The sequence below is a fragment of the Trichoplusia ni genome, chromosome 14, assembly GCF_003590095.1.
Source record: "Trichoplusia ni isolate ovarian cell line Hi5 chromosome 14, tn1, whole genome shotgun sequence".
Classification (NCBI taxonomy): Eukaryota; Metazoa; Arthropoda; class Insecta; order Lepidoptera; family Noctuidae; genus Trichoplusia; species Trichoplusia ni.
Genome location: NC_039491.1, coordinates 627,976 through 651,324, shown reverse-complemented (window position 1 = coordinate 651,324; position 23,349 = coordinate 627,976). Strand labels below are relative to the sequence as shown.

At 35.5% G+C, this 23,349-nt stretch overlaps 3 protein-coding genes across 3 annotated transcripts; 1 reads left to right on the top strand and 2 right to left on the bottom strand.

Moving 5' to 3' along the window:
• Positions 1-57: 57 nt before the first annotated feature.
• Positions 58-1,480, bottom strand: LOC113500666 (tRNA (guanine-N(7)-)-methyltransferase non-catalytic subunit wuho). The gene has a single exon (XM_026881529.1). It carries the CDS (start codon positions 1,213-1,215, stop codon positions 85-87), a length of 1,131 nt encoding a protein of 376 aa, XP_026737330.1. The 5' UTR covers positions 1,216-1,480; the 3' UTR covers positions 58-84.
• A 381-nt stretch (positions 1,481-1,861) lies between these two features.
• On the top strand, positions 1,862-3,502 carry LOC113500673 (signal recognition particle 19 kDa protein). Its single transcript, XM_026881536.1, has 4 exons — positions 1,862-2,052; positions 2,384-2,561; positions 2,915-3,054; positions 3,356-3,502. Exons 1-4 carry the CDS (start codon positions 1,997-1,999, stop codon positions 3,426-3,428), a joined length of 447 nt encoding a protein of 148 aa, XP_026737337.1. The 5' UTR covers positions 1,862-1,996; the 3' UTR covers positions 3,429-3,502.
• Positions 3,503-3,584: 82 nt separating this feature from the next.
• Positions 3,585-8,147, bottom strand: LOC113500663. Its single transcript, XM_026881526.1, has 4 exons — positions 6,597-8,147; positions 6,047-6,142; positions 5,592-5,672; positions 3,585-4,955 (listed from the first exon to the last, which is right to left on the bottom strand). Exons 1-4 carry the CDS (start codon positions 6,652-6,654, stop codon positions 3,748-3,750), a joined length of 1,443 nt encoding a protein of 480 aa, XP_026737327.1. The 5' UTR covers positions 6,655-8,147; the 3' UTR covers positions 3,585-3,747.
• Between the last annotated feature and the right edge of the window lie 15,202 nt (positions 8,148-23,349).

Below are 23,349 nucleotides of genomic sequence, written 5' to 3'. Positions count from 1 at the left end.
ATAGACAAAACAGTAGAAGTATAGGTGATAGGAGTGGATTAAATTAAAATACTATAATTCATAAAAAAACTGTATTTAAGCAAATTATTTTGTAGACTTCTGTAATCTTAGCTTTTTCCTTTCTTGATATTCCTGAACATTATCAAATTTTCGTTTGTATAGAACCTTGATTGATTCCAATTGTACCTGTTCACTATCTGATTGTATATTTTTATTTTTGAACATTGCTATCTTAGAAGGCTCTTCAAGTGAAAAGTTTCCACCTTCGGCAACTATTTTAAAAACATTGATATTACATTCAACATTGTCATAAACAAATAAGGTTTTGTTAAATAGATTGATGGCAGCTGGAAATCTTGGAAGCTCCAACCTCTTTTCTAGTTTATGACTAAATGAATTATCTTCAATTGTTACACTGTAGATAATTACAGCATTGTAAGAATGTACAGTGATAGCTAATAAACTGCTAGAATTATTATTTTTTGTTGTGGTATAATGTACAATTGGCAGTGTGGCAACTTCAATGCCACCTTCATCCATTATGTTAATAAAGTTTTGTCTTAATTGTTCATCTTTTACATCAAACTTAGTGTCAATTGTATGATAGAGCTTTCCTTCACTGTAGTCCCAGATTTTCAAAGTTCCATCACCAGATGAACTGGTCAAGTATTTATCATTGTGTGGCAGAAATTCTATGTGGTTGACATACTCTTTGTGACCTAAGCAGTATGTTTGGATACTGTAGGTTTTGGGGTAACAAGAAACCTTAATCTTTTCATCTCTGTCACATGATATTATATATTTTGAGTCATTTGATTGCAAAACATCCAATAGTAAACTTAAATGGCCAAGGAGTTTAGTTCCTGAGTCTTTCTTCATTATATCATAAATGAGCACATCGCCACTCTTGTCTGCTACTAACAGCTTTGTATTGTCCACTGTAAATCTTATTCTACTGGCACTTCTTGGTATAATAAATGTTGTTTGATGTTCCATTTTACATAAATCATATATCATAAGTTGCTTAGAAGATGCTGTTACTAATGCTAAATGTTTAGCGTCATTTGAAACAGCTATATCTGATATATAATCTTTTTCAGGCTGCTTAGGTAGTAAAGGAATATCAACTATTTTATGATCTGTATAATCGTAATAATCTATGTGAAGATCTTTAGCTAGTGCTATGTATTTGTCCGTTGCCACCAGGAGAGACATCTTGTAGATTTAAAATGTACTTAAAGTAATATTAAAGGGACTAAAAGTCTTGATAACACGCGAAATTTGTGCGATCACTTATCACCGTAAAAAGCCGCAGTACAACATAAAGTATGTAGAATTCAGGTTCGTCAAGAAAGTAAAAAGATATTTTCCAGGAACTTCTGTCATTTAATACAGCTTTTATTGATAATTGCACATCCTTAGCGGTTGGTTAGCGATGCAATTTGTAGGTTAGAATTTATTTTTAATACTATGTCAACACAGCAGTGACAGGCACGACTTTGGAACCAAGGAAATGTTTTGTATTTTTAAGTTTTGTCCAATCTCACCATGTCATGTCTTGCTATGTGCCCCAGGGTAGAGAATCGTGAAAAGATATGGGGAAGGCCTTTGAGCAGCTGTGGGACACAGTGGGCGAGATACTATGAACATATTACGTCCTACAATTGGGGTTACTAGGCAGCGATTTTTAAATGTACTAAGTGTTTAGTTTCTACTTTCGTTTGCCAGTCTCTAGTGGAAAATAGCAAATCATCAAGTGTCAAGTTTTCCAATAAGTCGCACCCATAATTATTTTCTTATATAATTTTTGAATGGACAACACTTTACTTTTGTTGTCAGTCATCAATTCCCAGCTGCTGTCAATCTGTCAACGTGGAACAAGTCATGTCAGATTGTATCCATTTCTGAATACTGTTTACGATTTCAGTTATCACTCTAATTCTCATTAGAATTGGAAATTGTTGTGATTATTTAAGGAATTCATGAGGTTTAAGTCATGGCTGCTATGATAAGTTCGTGGGGCCCCGAGAAGAAACACAGCGATGTCGAAAGGTATGTTGAGTAGATCTTATTAATGTGTAATTTACAAGAGTTACTTAAAGGCTACAATATGCAACACAAAATACAAAAATGAATTTATAGAAACATAATAATTCAACCGCAATCGTGTACTGTATGCTCAGGCGAAGAAACCTCCTCAAAATACGTAGCATTTCTCAGACCACAGTTAAGCGTTATAATTATACATATGTATTCTTATTCTATTGTCTTTCTACTAAAAGCACAATTATTAAGACCTAACATTCTGAATGAGTTAAAATCCAAATAAATTTTTTGTCATTTTTAAAAAGTTTCTTCATGATTCAACTGATTCGTATTCCAGATGGATATGCATATACCCAGCGTATCTGAACAGTAAGAAGACATTGGCGCAGGGCCGCAAGCTGCCCAAGGCCAACTGTGTGGAGAACCCCACTCACCAGGAGATCAGAGATGTTCTAGTGGCTGCAGGACTCAGGGTTGGGGTGGAGAACAAATTGTATCCCAGGGAACCTAGCAAGGTGATATATCCAACATTTATGATTGTACTAGTTTCTGCATAAGGCCCTACAATCTACATGAATAATATATGAAATAGGTTCAACATTTTATTCATGAAAGTGGCAGGGAAGGTATTAGTTGATCAATCAAAAACTGAAATTGATGATCAATCAATATACATTCCTTCTCTGAATATAAGACTTGTAATATAAGACACTAATTGCTCCTAAGGCTGCTATTAATCTAGTTGTTGTAAGTTATATTTAAGTGGTTAGTATTGATTGAAACCATATTTTACTATATTTTTTTGCATTGAATTATCACAACATTCTGCCATGTAGCATGCAAATTATAAAACATAGTTTCATTACAGGAATTACTATACAGAGGTAGGATAAGGGTTCAGTTAAAGAACGATGATGGATCACCGGTCAAACCTGACTTACCTACTCGGGATGCTGTTATGAAGCACATTGGAGACGCTATCCCTAAGCTAAAGACTAGACAAAACAGGTACCTATACAAAATATGTATAAGTGAAGGCATAAAAACAAATAATATTCATCAAGAAATCCCCTTTGTGATGGGTATACAAAAAAAGAATAGAATTTTTACTAACATTTTTTTTTGTACCATGCTATCATTTTGTCTGTATAGAAATAATAACAGTAAACAGGCATACTGAAGATACATATTGCGAGATAAATGCCCATTGACTTCTTAAAAACATGTTATTGGTGTAATTTAAACCTTGCATAATTATACTTCAAGTTACTGTTAAGTATGGTGGTTACATATAATATATCGTTTTCAGACCCGCAGACCAACAGGCTACTCAGACCACCCAAGCAAGTCACAAAAGCAAGGGAAAGAAAGGACGCCGATAGATATGTTTCTTTATTACAAAATTATTTGTACAAAATTACTTCTTTATTTCTAATATACAGTTCTTATTACCTAAGTTTATGAATTTACAATTGACTCCTACAATAAATTAATTCTACTATAAACCTATTTAGAAAATTATTACATCAGCACAAGTATGCTTGACAATGTAACATTACATTTGTCAAATGAACACATTCATACTACATTGTCCAAAATATATGTGAGTCTTTCTGTTCATCACATTTACGAAACGGATTGAAATCCATTCCAACGACGATGTAAACTCAGAACAGTCTTTCAGGATATGTTCTTGAGACCTTACTGCTTAGAATGAATTCGAATAGTTGTCTCAGAATACTTATTCAGTCCATTCTTGTCTCTTGTTACACTATACCCATCATAAATGATCACGACTGGTGAGTTTTTCTTAATACTCTCTTTATGATTGGCTACTTTCAGATCTTCCAGTTTCATTGTTTCATATCCTTCACGAACTGTTGTATCTTCTGCGGTAAATGTGACATTTTTGTCAGGGATTCGTTTATAACTGGTGCTATGGTTTGCGAAACTGAAGTTGCTTTCTTTACGAATTTCTTCGGGCTGTAGGGATTCTGAGAGTACGCTGATTTCGTCATCGGGTACGAATCCTCGTAACCTTCGAAAAGATTCTGGTATAGGCTTTGGGCTCGCTGTTTCGTTTCTTCCAGTCTCGACCCGATTTTCTCTAAGGCTGTCATTGGAGCTTTTGGTTTCCGAGCCTTTACCGGTGGTATTTCCTCCAGCTGGTACTCCGGTGATTCGTAGTCTAGGTGCTCTTGTGTATCTAAAGCCACTTGTACCGTTTCGTGCAACACCGTTGGTATTCGTTTCATTACTTTTTGTACGGAATCCTTTCTCTCTGAGGGGGGCAACATGTTCATGATGTCCATGATCCCGGGTGATATTTCTCTCAAAGTGTCTGTGATGTGTGGTGCCGCTTCTCGTACTGAGTCCATGATTGTCTCGCCCAGGGCTAGGGGTATCTCTTGTAAGTAGTACGGGTATGTCCTTATGCTGTCGGAAAGTGCTGATGTTACGAGGGGTAGGATGATAGGTCGCGGCGGGGGCAGTCTCGGCAATGGCGGAATCAGCGGCATCAATCGCGATCTCAATCGAGGGAGGCGCGGCAGAAGTAATTGCCTTTTCACGCGGCTCTGCGCTTGTTTTCCCAGTATTGGATGATGCACAATCGCAAGGGACTTCATTTTCTCCGGAGTAGTATCGATTTCGTTTAAATTTCTTTGTTTTGATTTCGCGAGACTCGCTTGCGTCTGAATTGAGTAGATTATCAAACAGCATACTAAGGCTTTTGAGTAATGGGATATACTGTTGTTTGTCATTTCCATTGATTTCTCGTTTCGCTGCCTGATTTTTTCGTTTGTATTTTGCTTGTTGTGCTAGATTTAGTCTTTTCGGTCTTAAAGGGTTTTTGATCCGGAATGCCTTTCTGTATTTCAGTGGAGATTTTTTCTTGCCTTCTATATAGTCTGGAAAATTACAATTTACGTATTAGAGGACATCGGGAATTCTCCTGAAGTTGAATATTGGAAAAGGAAGAAAATAATAAATGTATAAAATAAATCATTCAAGGATATACGAGTACTACGGTAAAGTAAAAGAGAATTAGGAATGTCTGTTTGCATCGAGCGCAGTTTTATAACTTGTATTGCCGTACGCTTCATATTAAAAACTGAGGCACGTATTCACTTTGCACATGAAAGCACTTGAATAAAAATAAATAAGACGGGAATATTCAACAAAGCTGAACATTTCATTCGAAAGCGTAAAGTAGACAACCGGTATGTTGTAGAGTCCTATCTCAAAGTGCCTGGTCTGATTAGTTCAATTAAATGTAATTGCATTTTCATTGTTATTTTTAATACTGAGTAATACTGAGCCAATATAATAGGAACCGTTATAGCTAGATAGTCGAAATTATACCTATTTTATTTGACACAAGATGTTATTTAAAAGTGAAGATCCATATATAGCATCGATAGTAACGTTCATTAATTTGTTGGGTGGCAAATACCTAATTTGTGAGTGTGATTGTTGTCTTTGTACGTTGATTCGATGCCTTTCTGTTTCCGTAGATACAAATAGAAGGTCTGTTTGAGACTTACCTTTTTTGTTTAAGAGGTTCTTTAACTTCAGTTTCGGTTTCAACGCGAGTCGCTCAAGCAGTGACAATCGTTTTGTAGGTGCTGCAAAAAATAATGTATGATGTATGTGTACCCCATAGGTACATTAGGAGTACGTAATTTACTAGAAGGCGGAAACAAACTACTCAAAGATCAATAAATTGTATGCGTACTTTAAAACTATTTAGCTTTGAACTTTTGAAGAACATATTTCATTTGAAATCAATTTGGTACATTGTTCTCCTTAGCAGTGCGTGCATTAATCTACCAATCCTCTAAATTTGTATGTGATAGAATACTTTCGTATCGAAATAGAGGTATAAAGAGAGTAAAACTGTCTGTGTTAATGACCTTTAGACTTTTTATATCAAGCAATATTCAGCACAATATCATCAAAGCATTTAAAATTAGCATAATTAGCAAAATGTTCACAATACCTGGTAGAGTCGGCGGAAGTGTTGGCTCTGAGACTTCCGCTAACTGTGACTCGGCAGCGATGGCTTCGTTCAAAGAAAATGTTTTTGCTTCAAGATCTGAAGAAAATAAGTTATTATATTAGCTTGTCACTATCACATTTCCAAGGCTAATAATAACTTTATATTTATTAAGGCAAAGAAGAGACTTTGATAAAAGCACTGAAAATGGGGAGAGTGATTCTGTTTATGCATAAATCAATGGAATTCGAGTGATAAACTATGTTTACGTATAAAAAAATGGAAAATAGTTTGTAGGACCGTCGAGCGTTTCATTTTCATCTGGAAAACCCTGTATGAGAAATGCAAACAAAAAAAAATACAATACATTTTATAATACCTACAAAATCATTTTATAATACCTGACAGCGCGACCACGCTGTCAGGTATTATAAAATGATTGCAAATGGTTTTTGCGGTCCCATCTACCTACCATTCAAATGATAACTTACGTCAAATTATTAGTAACCGGTACACGTGATCGACCCAAAAACCAAATATCAAAATTACTTACATTGCAATAAAACAAAACAATTAACAATCACGTAGCAGTGCCATCGTCGGAATTCCATTTTCTGTCATTTTTGTCTCGTGTGTATACCTACACCTATTTATGTAATAACACTTGCATTTTGCGGACATGCTCTTATATTTATAACTTTACTGTAAATGCTGGTTCAGCATTCAATTAATATTGCTTGCGCGTTTCCATTAACACTTGGCAAATATGTCTGGTTTTTTTAATTACGTTCCGTATTTCTATACTTAATTTTAAATTTATTTTGTAAGGTATAAGATGTGTCCGTGACACTACCCACTTACTCACCCGAAGAAAAAAAACAAAAGTTAGGTACATTCAGAGTGTCTATAAAAAGCGGTGCTGGAAAAATAAATCAGGCTGCCATTAGACAATTTCCCAAACCACATTCCTTCTACACAGTCTTAGCAGAGTTATAGTGGTAATGTTATCAAAATAAAACTAACTAAGTGTAAAAAAACCAAGCGTTATATAAAAAAAAAATCAGATGAGACAAGTATGAGATACAGAATATTGTACATATGGAATTACGAATTCCGCTAAACGCCAGACAACATCCAACCACATTATCACACTACAACTCTCTGTATTAAACCCTGAAAATACTGCAAGCGATAAGTGTCACAACATACCCATTTACACAAATCAGCTCGAAATGAAAGAACAACACCAAATAAATACCGATATTCTCGTAGTATAATGGAAATAGTGAATTTATTGAGGCATAATGAATGTCTTAGGACGTGTCTTTTCCCTGCGCGAATTTCACTCACGGATCACGTACGTAGTGCGTAGTGATCGCGGTGTTAGATAGAATTATAACTGTAATAAAATGGACTGTATTAACAATATTGGTTGTTTTGGCTCTATTTGTTTCTATGAAAAAGAACTTGGTCTATTTCAGAAAAGGACTTCCAGAGAGTCAAAGTAGGAAGGTCCCTTCTCTATGTGAAATCAATTTCTGACTATAGGAGGGCAGTAGACTGTTGTCCGTTAAGGGGTTCGTACCTATTATTGCCCCGCTGTCTTTTGGTTCGTTTGTCACCAGGCTTTATCTCAGGAAGCGTCATAGCTAGGTGGTTAAAATTATCAAGTATGATGTATTACTAAAAAATATAATTGGGTTTAAGATACGGTTGTTACGGGTGTGAATATTTCTGGATGGAATGGAATTTTCCAAGGTCGATAGAAATTAATATAAATGCAAGTAGTACGGGTAGTACAGGTTTCAGTCTTCATTTGCATACCATTTTTTAAATTAAGACATTGCCTATCCTCTCTCCAACCCATTCTTAATTTACCCTTAGTAAAAATTACCAAACAACCTAGACATTTTCTTTATCCGCCAAACGATGCTATATTCTCTATCGCATATTCAGTAATATTATTTCCTTAAGTTATGTAGCTTCAGTCGGCAGTCTCTCATCATTTGATCCTTTGGGAATACAAGTATCGTTCTGACCAGCTAACTAGCGTTCGGCGCCGGGAGGCATACATATTGCCTTCTGGCGAACAGTATTCGGTTCATTGAGACGATGTAGAAGATATAGGATGCACATACCTACAGTGTGTATAGGAATTTGGTGTACAGTGATGCAATATGTTTTAATTTCGAAAGTGTAGGAAACCTGGTTTTGTACCTATTATTGTATCCGTTTTACCCTTTAAGTAAAACAGAAGCTAGCACAAAGACCAGGCAAATTTTCGGACCAAATTTACGTAATGGCTGAAATTAATATCTAAGTTATCCATTTTGTGGTTGCTAACTAGGTTAAGCAAACGTTCGACAGGCTGATTTAAACCCCACTTGGGGCAAGTTATCTCTCACCTATTCAAATCTAGTTTTTCCGGTTACCTAACTAGATATCGTAACAATCTATTACTTGTTGAACTTAAACAGTTACGTTACCCTTACTGACAGTGATGAAACAAAACAAAACAACAATATTTTATCAATTGCCATTTGAGAGTTTCGTGCCCAAAGGCACCGCACTTAAAGTACTAGTTCTGTAATTTAAAGTAAGTATCTTAAGCATTTTTTAGGCCTACTAAAAATACAAACAATCGATTTTGACCTTGAAAGGCCAAAAATTGATCCCTATGTTATTGAAGCTGTCTGTCAATTTGTCGAATTAATACTTTCTGATGTAATTTCTCTTTTCTTTATTTTAATATGTGTACGATAAACATAACGACCTATGTGCCCGTTCTGATGACAAATGACTTTTATCTAAAAAAGGTTTGTTAACTACCGCACCTAAAATGAGTTTTGACAGTCAAATTAAAATTTAGTTTCGATCACCGTTTCAAGACAGGTTAAGATGGTATGAATTTCATTTCAATACACAAAAAGACAATTTATTCCTGATGTAGAAATGTTCTTGATCTATTCTCGAATGCCAGGCGTTCTTGAACGTTCTGTTTTCATGCGGGACAAATATTTGAATGTCGCGTAGATGCTAGACGCGTTTGTGCATGTGAAATTCATGTTACTCGCGATTCGTAGATCGCACTAATATTTGTATGAGCACGTTAGATTCCGTACAGGGCGTTTCCGTCCGGAGGGCAATTCGAAGGATATTTGTCTGTTTAATTCTTCTTAAAAAAACAAGTACAATGGCGGACTGAATGCCAAAGGCAATTGCTACCATTTATCCAAGATATGGTGCAGAGAAACAAGAACTTTTATTACTGAAAAATGAACCCAAATTGTGATAGTATTGTAATATATTTTCATTGTTTTTTTTGCAGTTTTGCTTGTAGTGTAGGTAGCCATTTATTTTTCTCATTTATTAAGTAAGGGTTTTATAATATGCACAACACCAGCGTCATATAAGAGCTATTGAAAATTTTAAAATGCTTACAACTGTTATTTCCAACTTGCATGATATATCATCACATAAAATTGTAGATAATAGCGCTTTTATATCAAATGTTTCGATAAATAATAAAATAAGGGCAGTAAAACAAAGAAGTCGCTGCAGGGTCGGGCCGTCGTTAAAATATTACGATCGTCCAATATCGTCGGATGAAATCTTTAATCGTATATCCGGGTTTTACGTGGAAAGAAAGTGGGACTAGCGGCCGGCCTAAAATACTTGGATTAGAGCTACAACTTACAGCCGAATGAATCATATTCAGCCATGTCGTAAAACTAATCGAGCTTATAATATATTGAACGATCCTATAATTTGGCACTTCACGTCTTATTTATTGCTTGCGTTATATTCGACGGTAGAATAATGGCGGATGTCTCAAATTGGACATTTTATTACGTAATAATGTTTTTATCTGCACTGTATTTATATCATGACACCTGTAGTTAGAGAATTTGATATTTTTACAACACTAAAAAGGCACGCATTTTCGGAAAAGTACGGGTTCACTTGCAAGTCAAACGAAACCCTAATATCTATGTCCTTTTTAGAGCAGGAATGAAAAAAATGTACCCACTTAGTGAGACCTTTTAAAACTCATTGTCATTTTTATTAAGTTTTCTATATTTTTATCGCGATACTTATTCGAGCAGGCGGCGCGCGTTCAGCGGTTGGTGAAACGTTTTATTTAAGTCGAAAATCCGAAGGCTGGCGGCAGTGGTCGGTAACTTCCCCTATTTACGAGTGAACACAGGCAGGAGTTAGTATCGTAGTCGTCACGCTCCGTATATTGTGCATTTATATTTCAACCAATATACATTACTTTCTATTTGCGAGGAACAGGCGATTGTGTATTTTTTATTCGATTTTATAGCGCCGGTGTTAGTTTCTAAACACGATGTAGTTTTTTGAGTTTTTGTTTATGTTGCGCTGTTGGTTGCAAATCAATTTGTTCGGTGTTTTGTTGAGGACCACAGTTTTTTGTTGCCATACCAAATATTTAGTTGTTAACGTTCGTTGTCAAATAGTGTTAGCGCTTTTTTAGACCGAGGGTTATTATGCCTGGACTCAAACTATAATTTGGAGAGAATCCGAAGTAGTGCGTCTATGATTCATAGACCTTGTAAGAAAATTGAAACGGTCTATCGCATTTCCCTATAATAATGTTCAGACAATAATTTTACATATAGGAAGCCGGCGTAATATTGTCTGCGGATAATCAAATCATGTAAAGCGAGATCCAGTACGGTGCATAAAGTGCAGTGCCGGCCAGACATGATACCGACCTAACTAAGACCTCGGAATAGTAACCATAAAAGCTTAATACCTACTTACTTCACGAAACGATATCCACAATCGCTGGATTCTATTACGTTCTCTCGGTTTTTGTTTTACTTTTTTGCGCCAGAATTTCGTTTATGATTTTGTACGGAGCAAGCCGAAATTCGCAATTTGAAGGAAATATATCGAGTGCACTGTATCTAAACAGGCTGAAGCGGCTCCCGGAGAGCCTTACCACTGTAGCGATAAACGGATTTGGGAGGGTTGGCATTATTCCGCCGTAATAGAGTGATACTTCTTTAGGACCATTCAGGAAACTGATGACACTATTTGGTTTTGCCATAAAAAGTTATGGTATCATATTTGTGGCATCAAAATATTACCAACAAATAATGCCTCCGCAGCTAGCCTGTCGCCTCTGATAATCATTTGTTATTTTTTACGATTTCTCTCAAATAAATAATTTAGCAAACACACTTATACGACATTATTTATGTGGACGTGTATTGCTTGGGTAATAAAACGATACAAACATCAGAACATAAGTTGTACAATACTTGCTGTTTACTTAGGGTATTGTGGTGTCAGCATTACGTTACAGTTTCACATTAATGCGTAACTCTACAAAACGTGACGTTGTCGATAAACAAAAGATTGTTTACCACGTATGGATGTGATCGGTCGTGATTTGTCCCGAGCGAGTCTACTGCGGCTCGTCCACAGCGTGGTTATAGGTATCGCCTCCTAGTCAGTTTAAAACAAAGCAATGGAACTGGCAATAGGGAGCTGGCATATTGCCTCAGTTCCAAGTTTTACTGCCGCTATCTCAGGGTTTATGCCTTATAAAATCTGGTGGCGCGACCACGCAGAATCGCCGCCAGCTAAAAGTATGACTGGCGAATAGATATTATCGCAATTGGTCGGTAGTATTGTTCAATGGCGAACAACTTGCGCTTCACGAGTTTATTTTGTTTGCTCTACAAACTGTTGAAGAGTTTACGACTCTTAGTGCAGTAATATCTCAACTTTAGAGTGTCTAATTTCAGTGCTAACGTTCCTTGTAATCTAAGCAAATACTATGTATGGATCCCGAGCGTCTGAGTCACGATGAATTTGATGTGTACCTCTGCAAATTAATTACATATGAATATCTCGGAAATGGCTAAGTTTGTGACTGCGGAACCCAATTCGATTTATGCTAAGACGAACGTAATTAGATTTTGTGGATTCAGTGAATGTGTTTTATTATGTTTGGATTCAGATGTATGAATACAAGACGGCTTTACTGGAGCATGGGGATCCTCTCAAAACGAGAGGGTTAAGCTTTACTCTCTTGAAATACGGACGAAAAACTTGAGTTTTAATAAGGTTATAAGGGTAATATTTTTGCAGCAGCTATTTACCAAACCTCAGTCCTACGGCGAATAAGGTTGTTTATGCGCCCCTACTTGCAAACATCCGCAGGAGATGACTGGGCTCCACGTTTTATATCCCACCCCTCTTTACGTCCTTTGGGTAGTCCAGTTGATACAGTGGCTGGCAATTTTATTTGCACGCAAATTCGAAGGCTCGTAACATGGCCGGAACTGATGGGACCCTGTAACGAACTCGCCGCTCGTATGTCTCGACTTACGGCTTTCATTTCCTTCTGCTACGATGTGTAGTTCTTTCAGCGCCGGCTCTAAAACAGTTATTCTTTATAGTTTTGATTTATTGGTCGACGTGGCAGTATGTCTTAGTAGATGTATGTACATATTATGTCCGGGTGGATGTATTTCTCTGTTATTGGAAGGAAAAAAAAACAATTATGTTGCACAATAATAAAATAGCGATAGCTTGTTTGTCTCGCAACACGAAAATATCCAAAAAAACATTTATCAATCCGAACGCGAGATTTCAAAGGAATTCTTTACGGGAAGGAGGAAATTGGTGGCACCGAATATGTTTCAGAAATCATAAAAAGTCTGTCACTGCAAGGGTAAAGGCATATTTTGTATTGAGTAGGCATACCCAACAGAGGCCATTGAATCCGTAGAATGTTCGCCCAAATGTAATAAGGAGAGGCGATAGGATTCACAGATAGTCGAACAAAGACGTGCGACCACAATGGGGCTTGCTCTACGTATTGTCTATATTTTTGGTTTAGAGCAAGCCTTTGTGGCTTGATATACGATTTCTGTTTTGAAAATTATGTGATGCTACCTGATACTGTTGATGAGACTCAAATTTAGATTGCTTTCATGTGGTCCAATTATATTTGTTGTATGTTTACTTTGGTATAACTTACCGAAAAATTTTATCAGATTTTCCATGTTACTTTATTTAGACTGGGATTATTTCAATAGTGAATGCCAAAAAACATTTTGCAAAAAATTTAGGTGCATTTGGCATAGGTACATATATTATGTATAGAACTTTTAGTTGCTCAATAAATTCTTTTTAATGGATATTCCACTTAGAATCCAAAGACGAGAAACATAAACATTCAAATAGTAAAAAATACTCTAAATTACCATATCTAGTACTACCGAAGTGCTTAAAAGACATATGAAAATTGATTTTCGCGTGTTAATGCGTCAGTTAGCGTGTAGTGGCCACTAAACATCCGCGTTAGAGTCTTATCTCTCATTTTATGGACCCACCATCCGTTCGCAGGCAGGAATCGACCGTTACAACCTAGTTAAAGCGAATATCCAGCTCGTATTTAAATATTCGTTGTACAATCACGGTTTTATCTCAAGCATGTACAGGCGCCCACTCCTGAAACAAAATGTTACCGTTAATATCATCTGTATAGTAAAGCCGTAAGGTTGAATTTCGTAAGTCGTTTTTGCTTTTGTTATGTGGTTGAGTGTACACTACCTTCTGTTACCTGTGTTTTATCTTTAGTGCCTTTGCTTTTGTTCTTTGTTTCATTATTATTGTCTATTAGCTTTTATAGTCACGATACATAATATAATTTTCGTTTGCTGTCAAGAGCGGCTGTGATTTGGTAGATATTGGTTGTTGGTAGGTTTGTAGCGGAATAGAGTGGTTTTGTTGTTCTCTTCTAGAAGCAAGTTTAGTACCAATGTTAGATTAAGAATAAAGGCAGTGTTCAAGCTCCGTACTACACATAGGAGGTACTTTTTAGTAATCAAAATCAGAAGATTTTTAATCCAGTTAGGCTTTTTCAGGGCTAAAACTTTTAGCTTTTTAAACTTTTGAATATCGTTTCCAAAATAATTTTCATTCCTTATTCATGCGATAAAAGAAGAAACGAATATCAGTTTTTTTTTGGAAATCTGTCTGATACTTTTTTCTTTTTCATTTGTCAAATACCCTATCGTTAATTCTTTACAATGTCAAGAAATGTATAAATATAAGTCTGTATCTATCATTTGCTCAATTTGAATTTGGATCCTTCCTGTGCTATCTAGATATCTAAGGTCACATTTTCGGATCAGTTTGCACCAACTAACTTAGTTTTCTACGTTTGAGGTCGGAGGTACTTCTGTGGATCATCCAATTATTTGTTCCAAATCTATGGATGTGGGGCCAGTAGGTAACAGATGTCATGTTTAAGTTCATGTTTATATTATGTTCGTTATAAACTAAACTTAGGTTAATCGAATAAAATGTTGATCGAAGTATAACTAAGATAACTAGCCTTTTCAAAACTATGTTGGGGTCAGCTTCCAGTCTAACCGGATTCAGCTAAGTATCAGTTTTACAAGGAGCAACTGCCTATACCTGGGAGATACCGATTCCTCCGCGATACTTCTTATTAAGATAGGTTTTCAGACTTTCTAGCTGTTAACTACTTCTAACGTTAACAACCTGTTCAATTTGACACAAGTTGTCATGTTATGACATAGATGGTCACCCATTCAAGCACCGACCGTATCAAGCGAATTGAATTTTAGCCCCCAGCCTTTTCTTAGAGTCCATGGAAGCATAGAACTTCCATGATCATCGTTATTCATAAATGTTATTTTGGATAGCGGGCTTATACTTTTAGCGACGTGTTACAATCTACCACGTCAATTTGTCAATGTATTCGTCGTGGTACAGATTCAATATCAATATGAAACCGACATTTATGTGCATCAATAAATACTCTTTCTAAGTCTTCTACTTTGAAGCCTTGAGCGACGCAAGGATTTAATTTCTTAGTGTGGGAGTAAAAAAAAGCTCTGTATTTGGGTCTTGCAGGATTCTGCAAATACCGTATTTTACATGAAGCGGCTGCGTATCTGATCCCTTTCGCTTTAGTCTATATATTTAATATGATAATTTATTAAAAAAAGAATAACAAATTGAGACTTGTTTAACGAAAAACAAAACACGTTCCTTGTCGCTGGAGTAAAATATTCAAAGAAATGAGCGGTGTACAGAGGGCGGTCATAACTTACCGCGTATTTATATGTTCGCAGGCCTCTGGTATCGGTACATAGGTGCTTAATATTTCATGTGCGAGTCGGGCCGGAATGCGAACGGAACAATTTGCCAATAATCCTATCCCGAGGGTATTACTAAGGTGGCGCTCAACAGAAATGGGCGTTATTGCCCATGAATGATTTCTACGCAACACATAACGCCGACTAGAATTCTTTGTGTATTGAAATTGCGTATTCCCTTGTTTTATTTATTCTGTCTTATTGTACAAATATATTTTGATCTGTTTCTTTTTTGTTTGAGTGTTTTTTTGCGGGGAATACGTTGATTATTCAATATACCCTTTATAAGTAGCTTTTTCGCAAGTTCTGTGGAAGTAATGTATTCAATTATGCTAACCGGTTGTGTTCAAAGCTGGGTACTCAGAATTCTGTTTCAATATTTTTATTACTTGAGAGAACTAATATTTGGTGAGACAGAATTCAAGTATTTACTCGACCTGTAAATGTAAATAAACATAAAGCTGACTCTGAATTCCCTTTATATATATATATTTCAATTGCAAAAAAACAAAAACGAACCCTAATGGATGATGATTTTTAAAGTACACTGCCAATTGCTAATTTAACGAATCTCCCAAAAAACAGCTGAAAATACAAATAAAAGAACATCGCAAATCCAACTCAAAGGCTTAAATAATTAATAAAGCAACCTCATTACCTCGCGGTTCTTTAACGAAAAGATTTTTCGTCTGCAATTCGGTTCAGGTTAATAAATCAATTTGTCGAGCACAAATGTTCTCAGCCAGTGGAGTCCTGTGGAGGACAATATGCTCGCTCCATTGTGGCTGCAAATTCAATTTATATTCAGATTTGTACAGAAATAGAATTGAAACTTAGATTGCGGCTAGATACAGGCAGGTTTATTATATCAGACTTCTGTGTAACATGTACTTTTACTTCAAGATAAAAAATGTGCATGGGTTTTGTAAAGAGCTCGGTTTGCGATGAAATATTTCTCTGATACAGCAAATAGTTTTGTTTGAAAACATCTCAAACTATCCATGTGATATTTCGACAATCGCTGGTAGAAAAAACTTAAAAATTTATGGAAATAACAAGACTAAGTCACGTGAGTTATCGAATTGAACCGTCATTTCCATAGATATGAGTATTTTAAATTCAAGATTTAAGAAATGTCACTTGGCGTAAGAATTCTTTAGTACGCATTTAAAGAATCAATTAATCAAACCAGGGTTTAAAAACAAGGTATTGGACTAATAGAATATTTTACCTACCTCATTTTTAAAAACCTTTTTATTAATAACTAGCTGTTGCCCGCGACTTCGTCCGCGTGTAAGAAGATATAAGTTAGGGATTTTTGAACGGAAGCAGTCGATGATAAATATTTTACCCCGTTTTTGCTACATTTTCCATTGTATCTTCTCTCCTATTAGTCGCAGCGTGATGGTATATAATCTTCCTCGATGAATGGTCTATTCAAAACAAAAATCAGAATTTTTCAATTTGGACCAGTAGTTCCTGAGATTAGCGCGTTCAAACAAACAAACAAACTCTTCAGTTTTATATATTAGTATAGAGTATAGATAATCTCTTAACAGTTTATAAAAAATAATAAAATCAATTAATTTAGGCAATTTTGTTGATTCAATTTCGAAACAATTAGAATTTCTCTGGCCGACCGCCTACATATCCTTGTCATGTAAATAATTTAGCCTGTACTTTTAAACTTTTAGCCCCGAAACTTAGCTATCTAGATTAAGTATTTAGAAACTTTGTCATAGAATATGTTCTAATGCCTTTTTGGGGTCAACTTCAAGTCGAAATTCAGCTGAATACTAATTTACATGAGCGACTGCCTATCTGACTTCCACGACCCTGTTCACTGGGTAAAATAGTTCACTCTCAGTATAGTCTCCATAGAAGACAAGCAAAAGCTTCCTGTCCTTTTCGAGTAGTTCTTTTCGAATTATGAGGGCATCTTTTAATAACAATATATGGACTAATTATGTATATATTAAAAGCCTATAAATGTCCCACCAACAGCTGGTGTCATATCTACCAGTATTAGTGTATAATCTATGGTCATATCCTTCCATATAAAGATGGTTTGATCATTGATCATCACGCTATCAAGATTAGTCAGTGGGGTCTTAGAATAGCTAAGAAAGAGCATCAAAAATTTTTTTAGTCTCATTAATACTTGCTTGCTTAAGGATCTAACATGCATTGTGCATACAAATCCATACATAGAAACATGAATCCACAACAATGGTCTTAATATAATAACATTACAGAAGTCCCAAAAAGAAACAAGCTATCACCCTCTTTTGTGTGAACGTGGAAGTGAGACCAACATTGCTCGTCGTAGGGAGGGACGTCCCTCATCCGCGGCTGCAGCGATTTTTTTTTGGAAGATGATGGTTCCTAGAATATATCAAGACGTATCTACATAAAACAAAAATAACATATGCATAATGTCATATTTCCTTGCTCATACAACGCTCAACTCCACCTAGAATTCTTGCGTTCTATTAGAGAGCCATAAATTATGCGATAAATGATAACGCTTATCATTAATACAGAGATTTATTCGAGATAACTCCACTTTGGGATAGGAAGACGCCAGTAATGTACGTTTTATGTACATTTATGTATATCACGAGTGAAATATGATTGTCTGTGATATCTTCAGACGTCCAATTACTCGTTTGATGCTGAGTGGTGGAATTGACGGCTTGTGGTAGCGTTTGAATAAAAGGAAATATTTGTTTTTGACATGCTTGTGACTTGTAAGTGTCATTAAAAGATTTCAATATATTTGTCGTGAATCCAACTTTTTTTTTTTGCAAATGCTTGTCAGAGAAGTATCCGTTTTCTTTTGATTGTTTTGTAGTTTTCATATTATCAATAACAATTAATTAAAGATTTTGACCAATGGGGAGATTACATTTGGTTAATAGACTTTAATGCAATAAGTTGTGGAAATGCGTCAGTTCCTTATTATACTAGCTAGACTTGAGGAATATCTTTAGTTCATAGTTAGCTTCTAGAATCCGTACACCCCCCTCTTCTCAAAATTCTGAGTACTAGCATCTACTTGGTAATGAAATACCTACCCTCTTTTTACTCCACTAAATTAGAAAGTAATGGCAAACATTTTTAATTAAAAGTTACTTAGTCTAAAGTTGTTAGGCACTCTTATAATAAGCTTGAGCTTACAAGAAAAAAGTCTTTGTTTAAATAACATATTTTCGTTTGTAATTTCTTTTGAAATTGTTAAATAGTTTTCTAAAAAGTGAAATATAAAGAGGATTTCAAAGAAAAGAAAAGTTTTTGTAATGTTATTAATTAACCGTAAGTTTAATTTGCTCTTAATTACGAAACAGATTTTTTGAATGTTTGTTGAATTTGTTTGGGAAACTTCACGAGAAAGATTCAAGTATTGATTGTGACGCCTTTGTCACAATTTCAAACAATTACCTACGTCTGTTTCCTGATGATGTTTTCCTTCATGTTGTTGTTCTTGATGTTTTCTGCAAGTGAAGATCTATTCCTATTACGCTTGTCAGAATTTTCTGACTAAGCATGTGACTGTAGTGTGTGAGCGGATATTAAACATTATTTCTTCGGAGGGCTGGCCGTTTCATATGTTGGGACATTAGATAAATTAAAAGTGGACAGTGGTGTTAGAAACATAGGGGAACGTTCATACTCGTGAGTGGCTACTAAACTTTATTGTAGTGTTTACGACCGACGAAAATACTTTTATAGACATTTTTAGGAGACAGGAAATGTGCGGTTTTCTTGACGCGGTAAGTATACGGGTGACAAGATTTTGTTTTTTTTTTGTTCAGATTTAAAAATACGTTTTCGGCGACAATCTTAAGCATGAGCTTAAACAAAAAGGTTAGTTTAAACTGCATCGAGAAATATAGACTAGTATACCAATAGTGCTCAGCAAAGAAAATGCTTTTTGACCTTTTTAGTAATACCTTCTCGCAATACATACTTACGTAATTGTGCTACATCTAAAAGTCAAATATTTTTAACCTTATAATAAAACAAAAAATAATCTTCTTCCGCATAAAATACCTACCTTAAACATTTAATTTCGTCCTGAAGCTAACGTGATGGTATGAAGGTGACGAAGTGTATAGGAATTTTGATATAGAGACATAGCGGAACGAGCTTGTTATTAAAGACCCCGGCAGAGTTCGCAACTAGACGGACATTCCTAAATACACCGTGTCTAGGTAGAGAACATAGTCTAAAGAACATATAGTCCATGAAACAATATTGTAAACGGCAGTAGCGGTATATTTTACAAGTGAATAATAAATGAAAACTTTAAGTCAAAATCAAAAGCTTTTATTTCAAGATGGCCTTTTTCAACTTTTAGAGTAAAACTTAACTTTTCAGTATTTGCTCTAGGTGCACGGTTCCAAAATGTCATAGAAGAGTCCCAAGAAACTGCATAAAAAAAACAATGGCGCTAATTTTATGGTAAAATAAATCATCAATTTGTGGTTCAATTAATTGGATAGTAATAATACTGTTTAATTATGAAAAACATATGGTGTATGTGTATGTGAATACCATCCGTAGCAGAGCTTGGGGAACCCCTTATTTTGGCTAAGCGTCACTGACATCTTTTGTCCAGTTGTGGAGTCTTATAGACTCATTGACTCTTGTGTTACAATACAACATTGTCATAAGGGGTTCAAAATATAATGAACGGTTAAAGTACCGTATACTATATGAAGTAGATGTGTGGTTATCCTGGCACCGACTCCTGGTCACGTGACTATCGATTGATCACATGTTATTGTGCCTATTACTTATTTGACTGGTTTTGGCCGATTGCCGCGTTTCTGCGAACGGGTTACTGAACGAAAGATTGATTAGCTTTGAGTAGGTTACTCATTTAACCTCAATTTTGTTTAGTTATTTAATTATGTTGGTGTATTTGCTCTAACTTGGAAGGGGAAGATGAAAATGGAATGGGAAAATTGAATTAATCCTTCTACTAAAGACAAAAAAACACCCTTGAAGCATGGTTTCTTAAATTTTAAATAATGTATTCTGAAATCGCCATCTCACATGAAGCAAGCATAGTTATCCGTACTCTCTCGCGCAACTAGAGTCATTATAATTACTATAACATTTTAAAAGTGTCTGGAAAACGGCCTTTTTTAAATAAAAACTTTTGATTTTGATTTAGGTTTTGACTCTTTTCTCTTGATGGGAAGAGGCCTATGCCTCGTTGTGGGATGTTTGTAGGCTTTTATAACTCTAAATATCTCATCGAATTCCCGTTTTAAATGAAGGGTACTAAGAGTTAACTACCCGACTTAATTTATAAATTACAAACTTCGCTACATTGCTTTTGGATCGGGATTAAAGGCTTATATTACATAATTACCTTTCAGAGAATGTTCAACGTTGTCTTTATAAAACTGTTTAATATTTAGATTTTCCATTATAAAAGAAAAACTTTTTTGATTGATGACTAAATTTAACCAGTAAAATGCAAAGAGGATGTTATTATTATGGGCAATGCTGTCGTATTTATCCTTTTATTTTTTAATGTCACCAGTGGAGTTCATATGAATCGTTATGTGCGTATAAACGCAATGTGTGAATGATGAAGAGTTAAATTTATTCATATTCTACTGAGTCAATTCATTTTCAATGGGCAGCCGGCCGCGTGCTCCGAACACCAATATTATGATTATACGAGCTGACGGATTTCAAAAAACAATAATGCAGATAAATTTAAATACACAACGGCTCCTGTTCAACCGACTTTGAAAAGAATGAGGTTCTTAATTTGTCTGTATTTTTCATGTTTGTTACTCGTACCTCATAACTGATTCTTTTTTTCATTTAACGTAAAGTCCCTTTCATGTCGTCTCACAAATTTCTTCAAGCTTGGCTTAATAGGTTTTATTTGAAGCTGGTTGTATCTTTATGTTGTAACCAAAAATTATAAGTAGTACATGAACATAGACTTTCAGCATAATTTAACATCTTGTTTATGTTAAATTATACTGAAAGTCTATGTTCATGTAATATACGACCTAATGTTCCTAACCTACAAAATATAAGTCTGTAAGTCCTAGCTCGGAGATAGCGAACCAATCGCTTCTTATCGAAAACAATTTTGGTAAAGAAGACATTGAAAGCAGGAAAGTTGTAACCAAATGTAGATTTCCCGACATTTTTTCATCTTCAATTCCACGTTATTTGTGTTCCGAAAAGGGATCAAATGGATATATGATAAGGAAAGACGCATGGTTAAAGTATTATAGATAAAGGCGGGTCTAGATCCAGCTGAGGCAGTCGCGAGCCGCGGCCCGCGAAGCCACCGTTTTGTATATTATCTCGCGCTACAAATCACACCGGATGGCCCGCCGAGGGGAAATGAAAATTGAGATACCGGGAGGCATTGTTCCGTGAAAATATATCTTCTTGATATTCCGAGAGCGGGACAGCGACGACGCACGGATATTGCGATAATGTTACGTCATCTCAAGATAAAGCCGCTTTTGATATCGTTTCGGATAAATTTTCACTTCCACACAACAACGTCCTAGCCAGCGATTTGTCAAGAGATTTTTTTTTGTTAATAAAATTGTTTTGTCGGCCAACTAATTCTGATGATGAATTGCTATTGTTTATGTACTCAACTTTTGCGGAAGTTTCTTTGCGTTTCGTGTCAGGGCATGATTTGTGTTTTTATTTTTTTGTAGTTATGGACGTTGAATGACTGGGGATGGATGAGTAGCTTACTAAAACCCACCGAAAGCTTTAGCCCTAGTCGCAATATACAAGATTTTTGTCCATATTTTTTGTCTTGGCAAATCGCGATTTTTTCTCTGTGTAACTTCAAATATAGGATTAAACATGACTGTCTCCGGTATCCGCCTCATAGGCTGTCTGTCAGATTATAAGCGAGCGGAAACCCTCTGGCCAACCCTTTAGGATCACCATCACGGATACTTTATTTGGAATAAATTGGCGTCACTTCTGACAGTCGCATAAACCTACAGGCAAAGCAAGGGTTCCCTTTATTTTTAAATTTCTGATTATTATTTATTGCATTGATACTCCTTTGTTCATGGTGTTCGCGCTTTGTTTGGGCTTTTATATGTATTCCATGTTTGCGTTAAATGTATTTTCAGAATGTTTATGTTTACGTGAAAAGCAGTTAAAACCAATAAATAATTACATTGTTTCATATGAGCTTCTCATTAAAGTCACCATAAACTTAGGAATGAACTGAATATTTCAGATCACAATTTTAAATAGACTGCAACAGCAACAGTCAACACAACAGCCTTCACAAACAACACTTCACAAAGTGACGTGTTTGAATTCTCGTGTTTCATTCCACAAGATATAAAGAACAGAAACCACATACCAGCGAAGGGCACTTCCAAGGAAGTGACTAAGGCGGTAACTTCTAGGCCATTTTTGCTCGGATTAAACCTCTTTGCTCTCTTTCTCCCTAAATACTAAACACAATGTCATGAATTCTGAACCAGACATCAGTATTCAAACAATACCGCGTCATATGATCGTATAAGTCGTGTAGATCAATTCGTGATAGATCGATTGACCTAGTTGGGGCGTAGCTAATTGATGAAACTGCCAAACTTTGTACAATGGCTCGGTCGCTGGTTAGGTTATAATATTTAACGACTGACGTCACACATATTTTATATTGACTTAAGGAAATTCAACGGAGTTATGTTGACGATTTATGGTAACAATAAAATCTTGTTGAGTGACGTAAATGGTAACAGAATGTGACTTTTTCAGTACTTGCGTTTAGTGCTTAGTCGAGTGAGCTCTTTAGTTTTATTCTTTGAATAGTCTTTTACTACTTAGGTTATTGGGGGGTTAAATATTTGTTTTAAATGTAAGATTGGATTGGAATTTGAATGATATTTACAAAGTTACTTTTTTTTACAATAAAATATTATTTTCTTTACAAATTCATTGCCTACGTAAAACACCGTAAATTATTTTGTAACGAAATTTACGTAGCTGTGTAAACTATAACATAAAATGTATAATCATAAATTCGGAGAATACATACTTACCGTAGAGTAACGGTAACAATTTATCATTGAATACAAAACGTAATGATAAAAGAGCTTGTTCACA

Coding starts and splice junctions, on each gene's coding strand:
- LOC113500666 (XM_026881529.1), bottom strand. CDS start 1,215: ATGTCTCTCCTGGTGGCAACGGACAAATACATAGCACTAGCTAAAGAT.
- LOC113500673 (XM_026881536.1), top strand. CDS start 1,997: ATGGCTGCTATGATAAGTTCGTGGGGCCCCGAGAAGAAACACAGCGAT. Junction 2,053..2,383: donor AAACACAGCGATGTCGAAAG/GTATGTTGAGTA, acceptor TTCGTATTCCAG/ATGGATATGCATATACCCAG. Junction 2,562..2,914: donor ATCCCAGGGAACCTAGCAAG/GTGATATATCCA, acceptor GTTTCATTACAG/GAATTACTATACAGAGGTAG.
- LOC113500663 (XM_026881526.1), bottom strand. CDS start 6,654: ATGGAATTCCGACGATGGCACTGCTACGTGATTGTTAATTGTTTTGTT. Junction 6,143..6,596: donor TTGTTTTGTTTTATTGCAAT/GTAAGTAATTTT, acceptor TATTTTCTTCAG/ATCTTGAAGCAAAAACATTT. Junction 5,673..6,046: donor ACTTCCGCCGACTCTACCAG/GTATTGTGAACA, acceptor TATTTTTTGCAG/CACCTACAAAACGATTGTCA.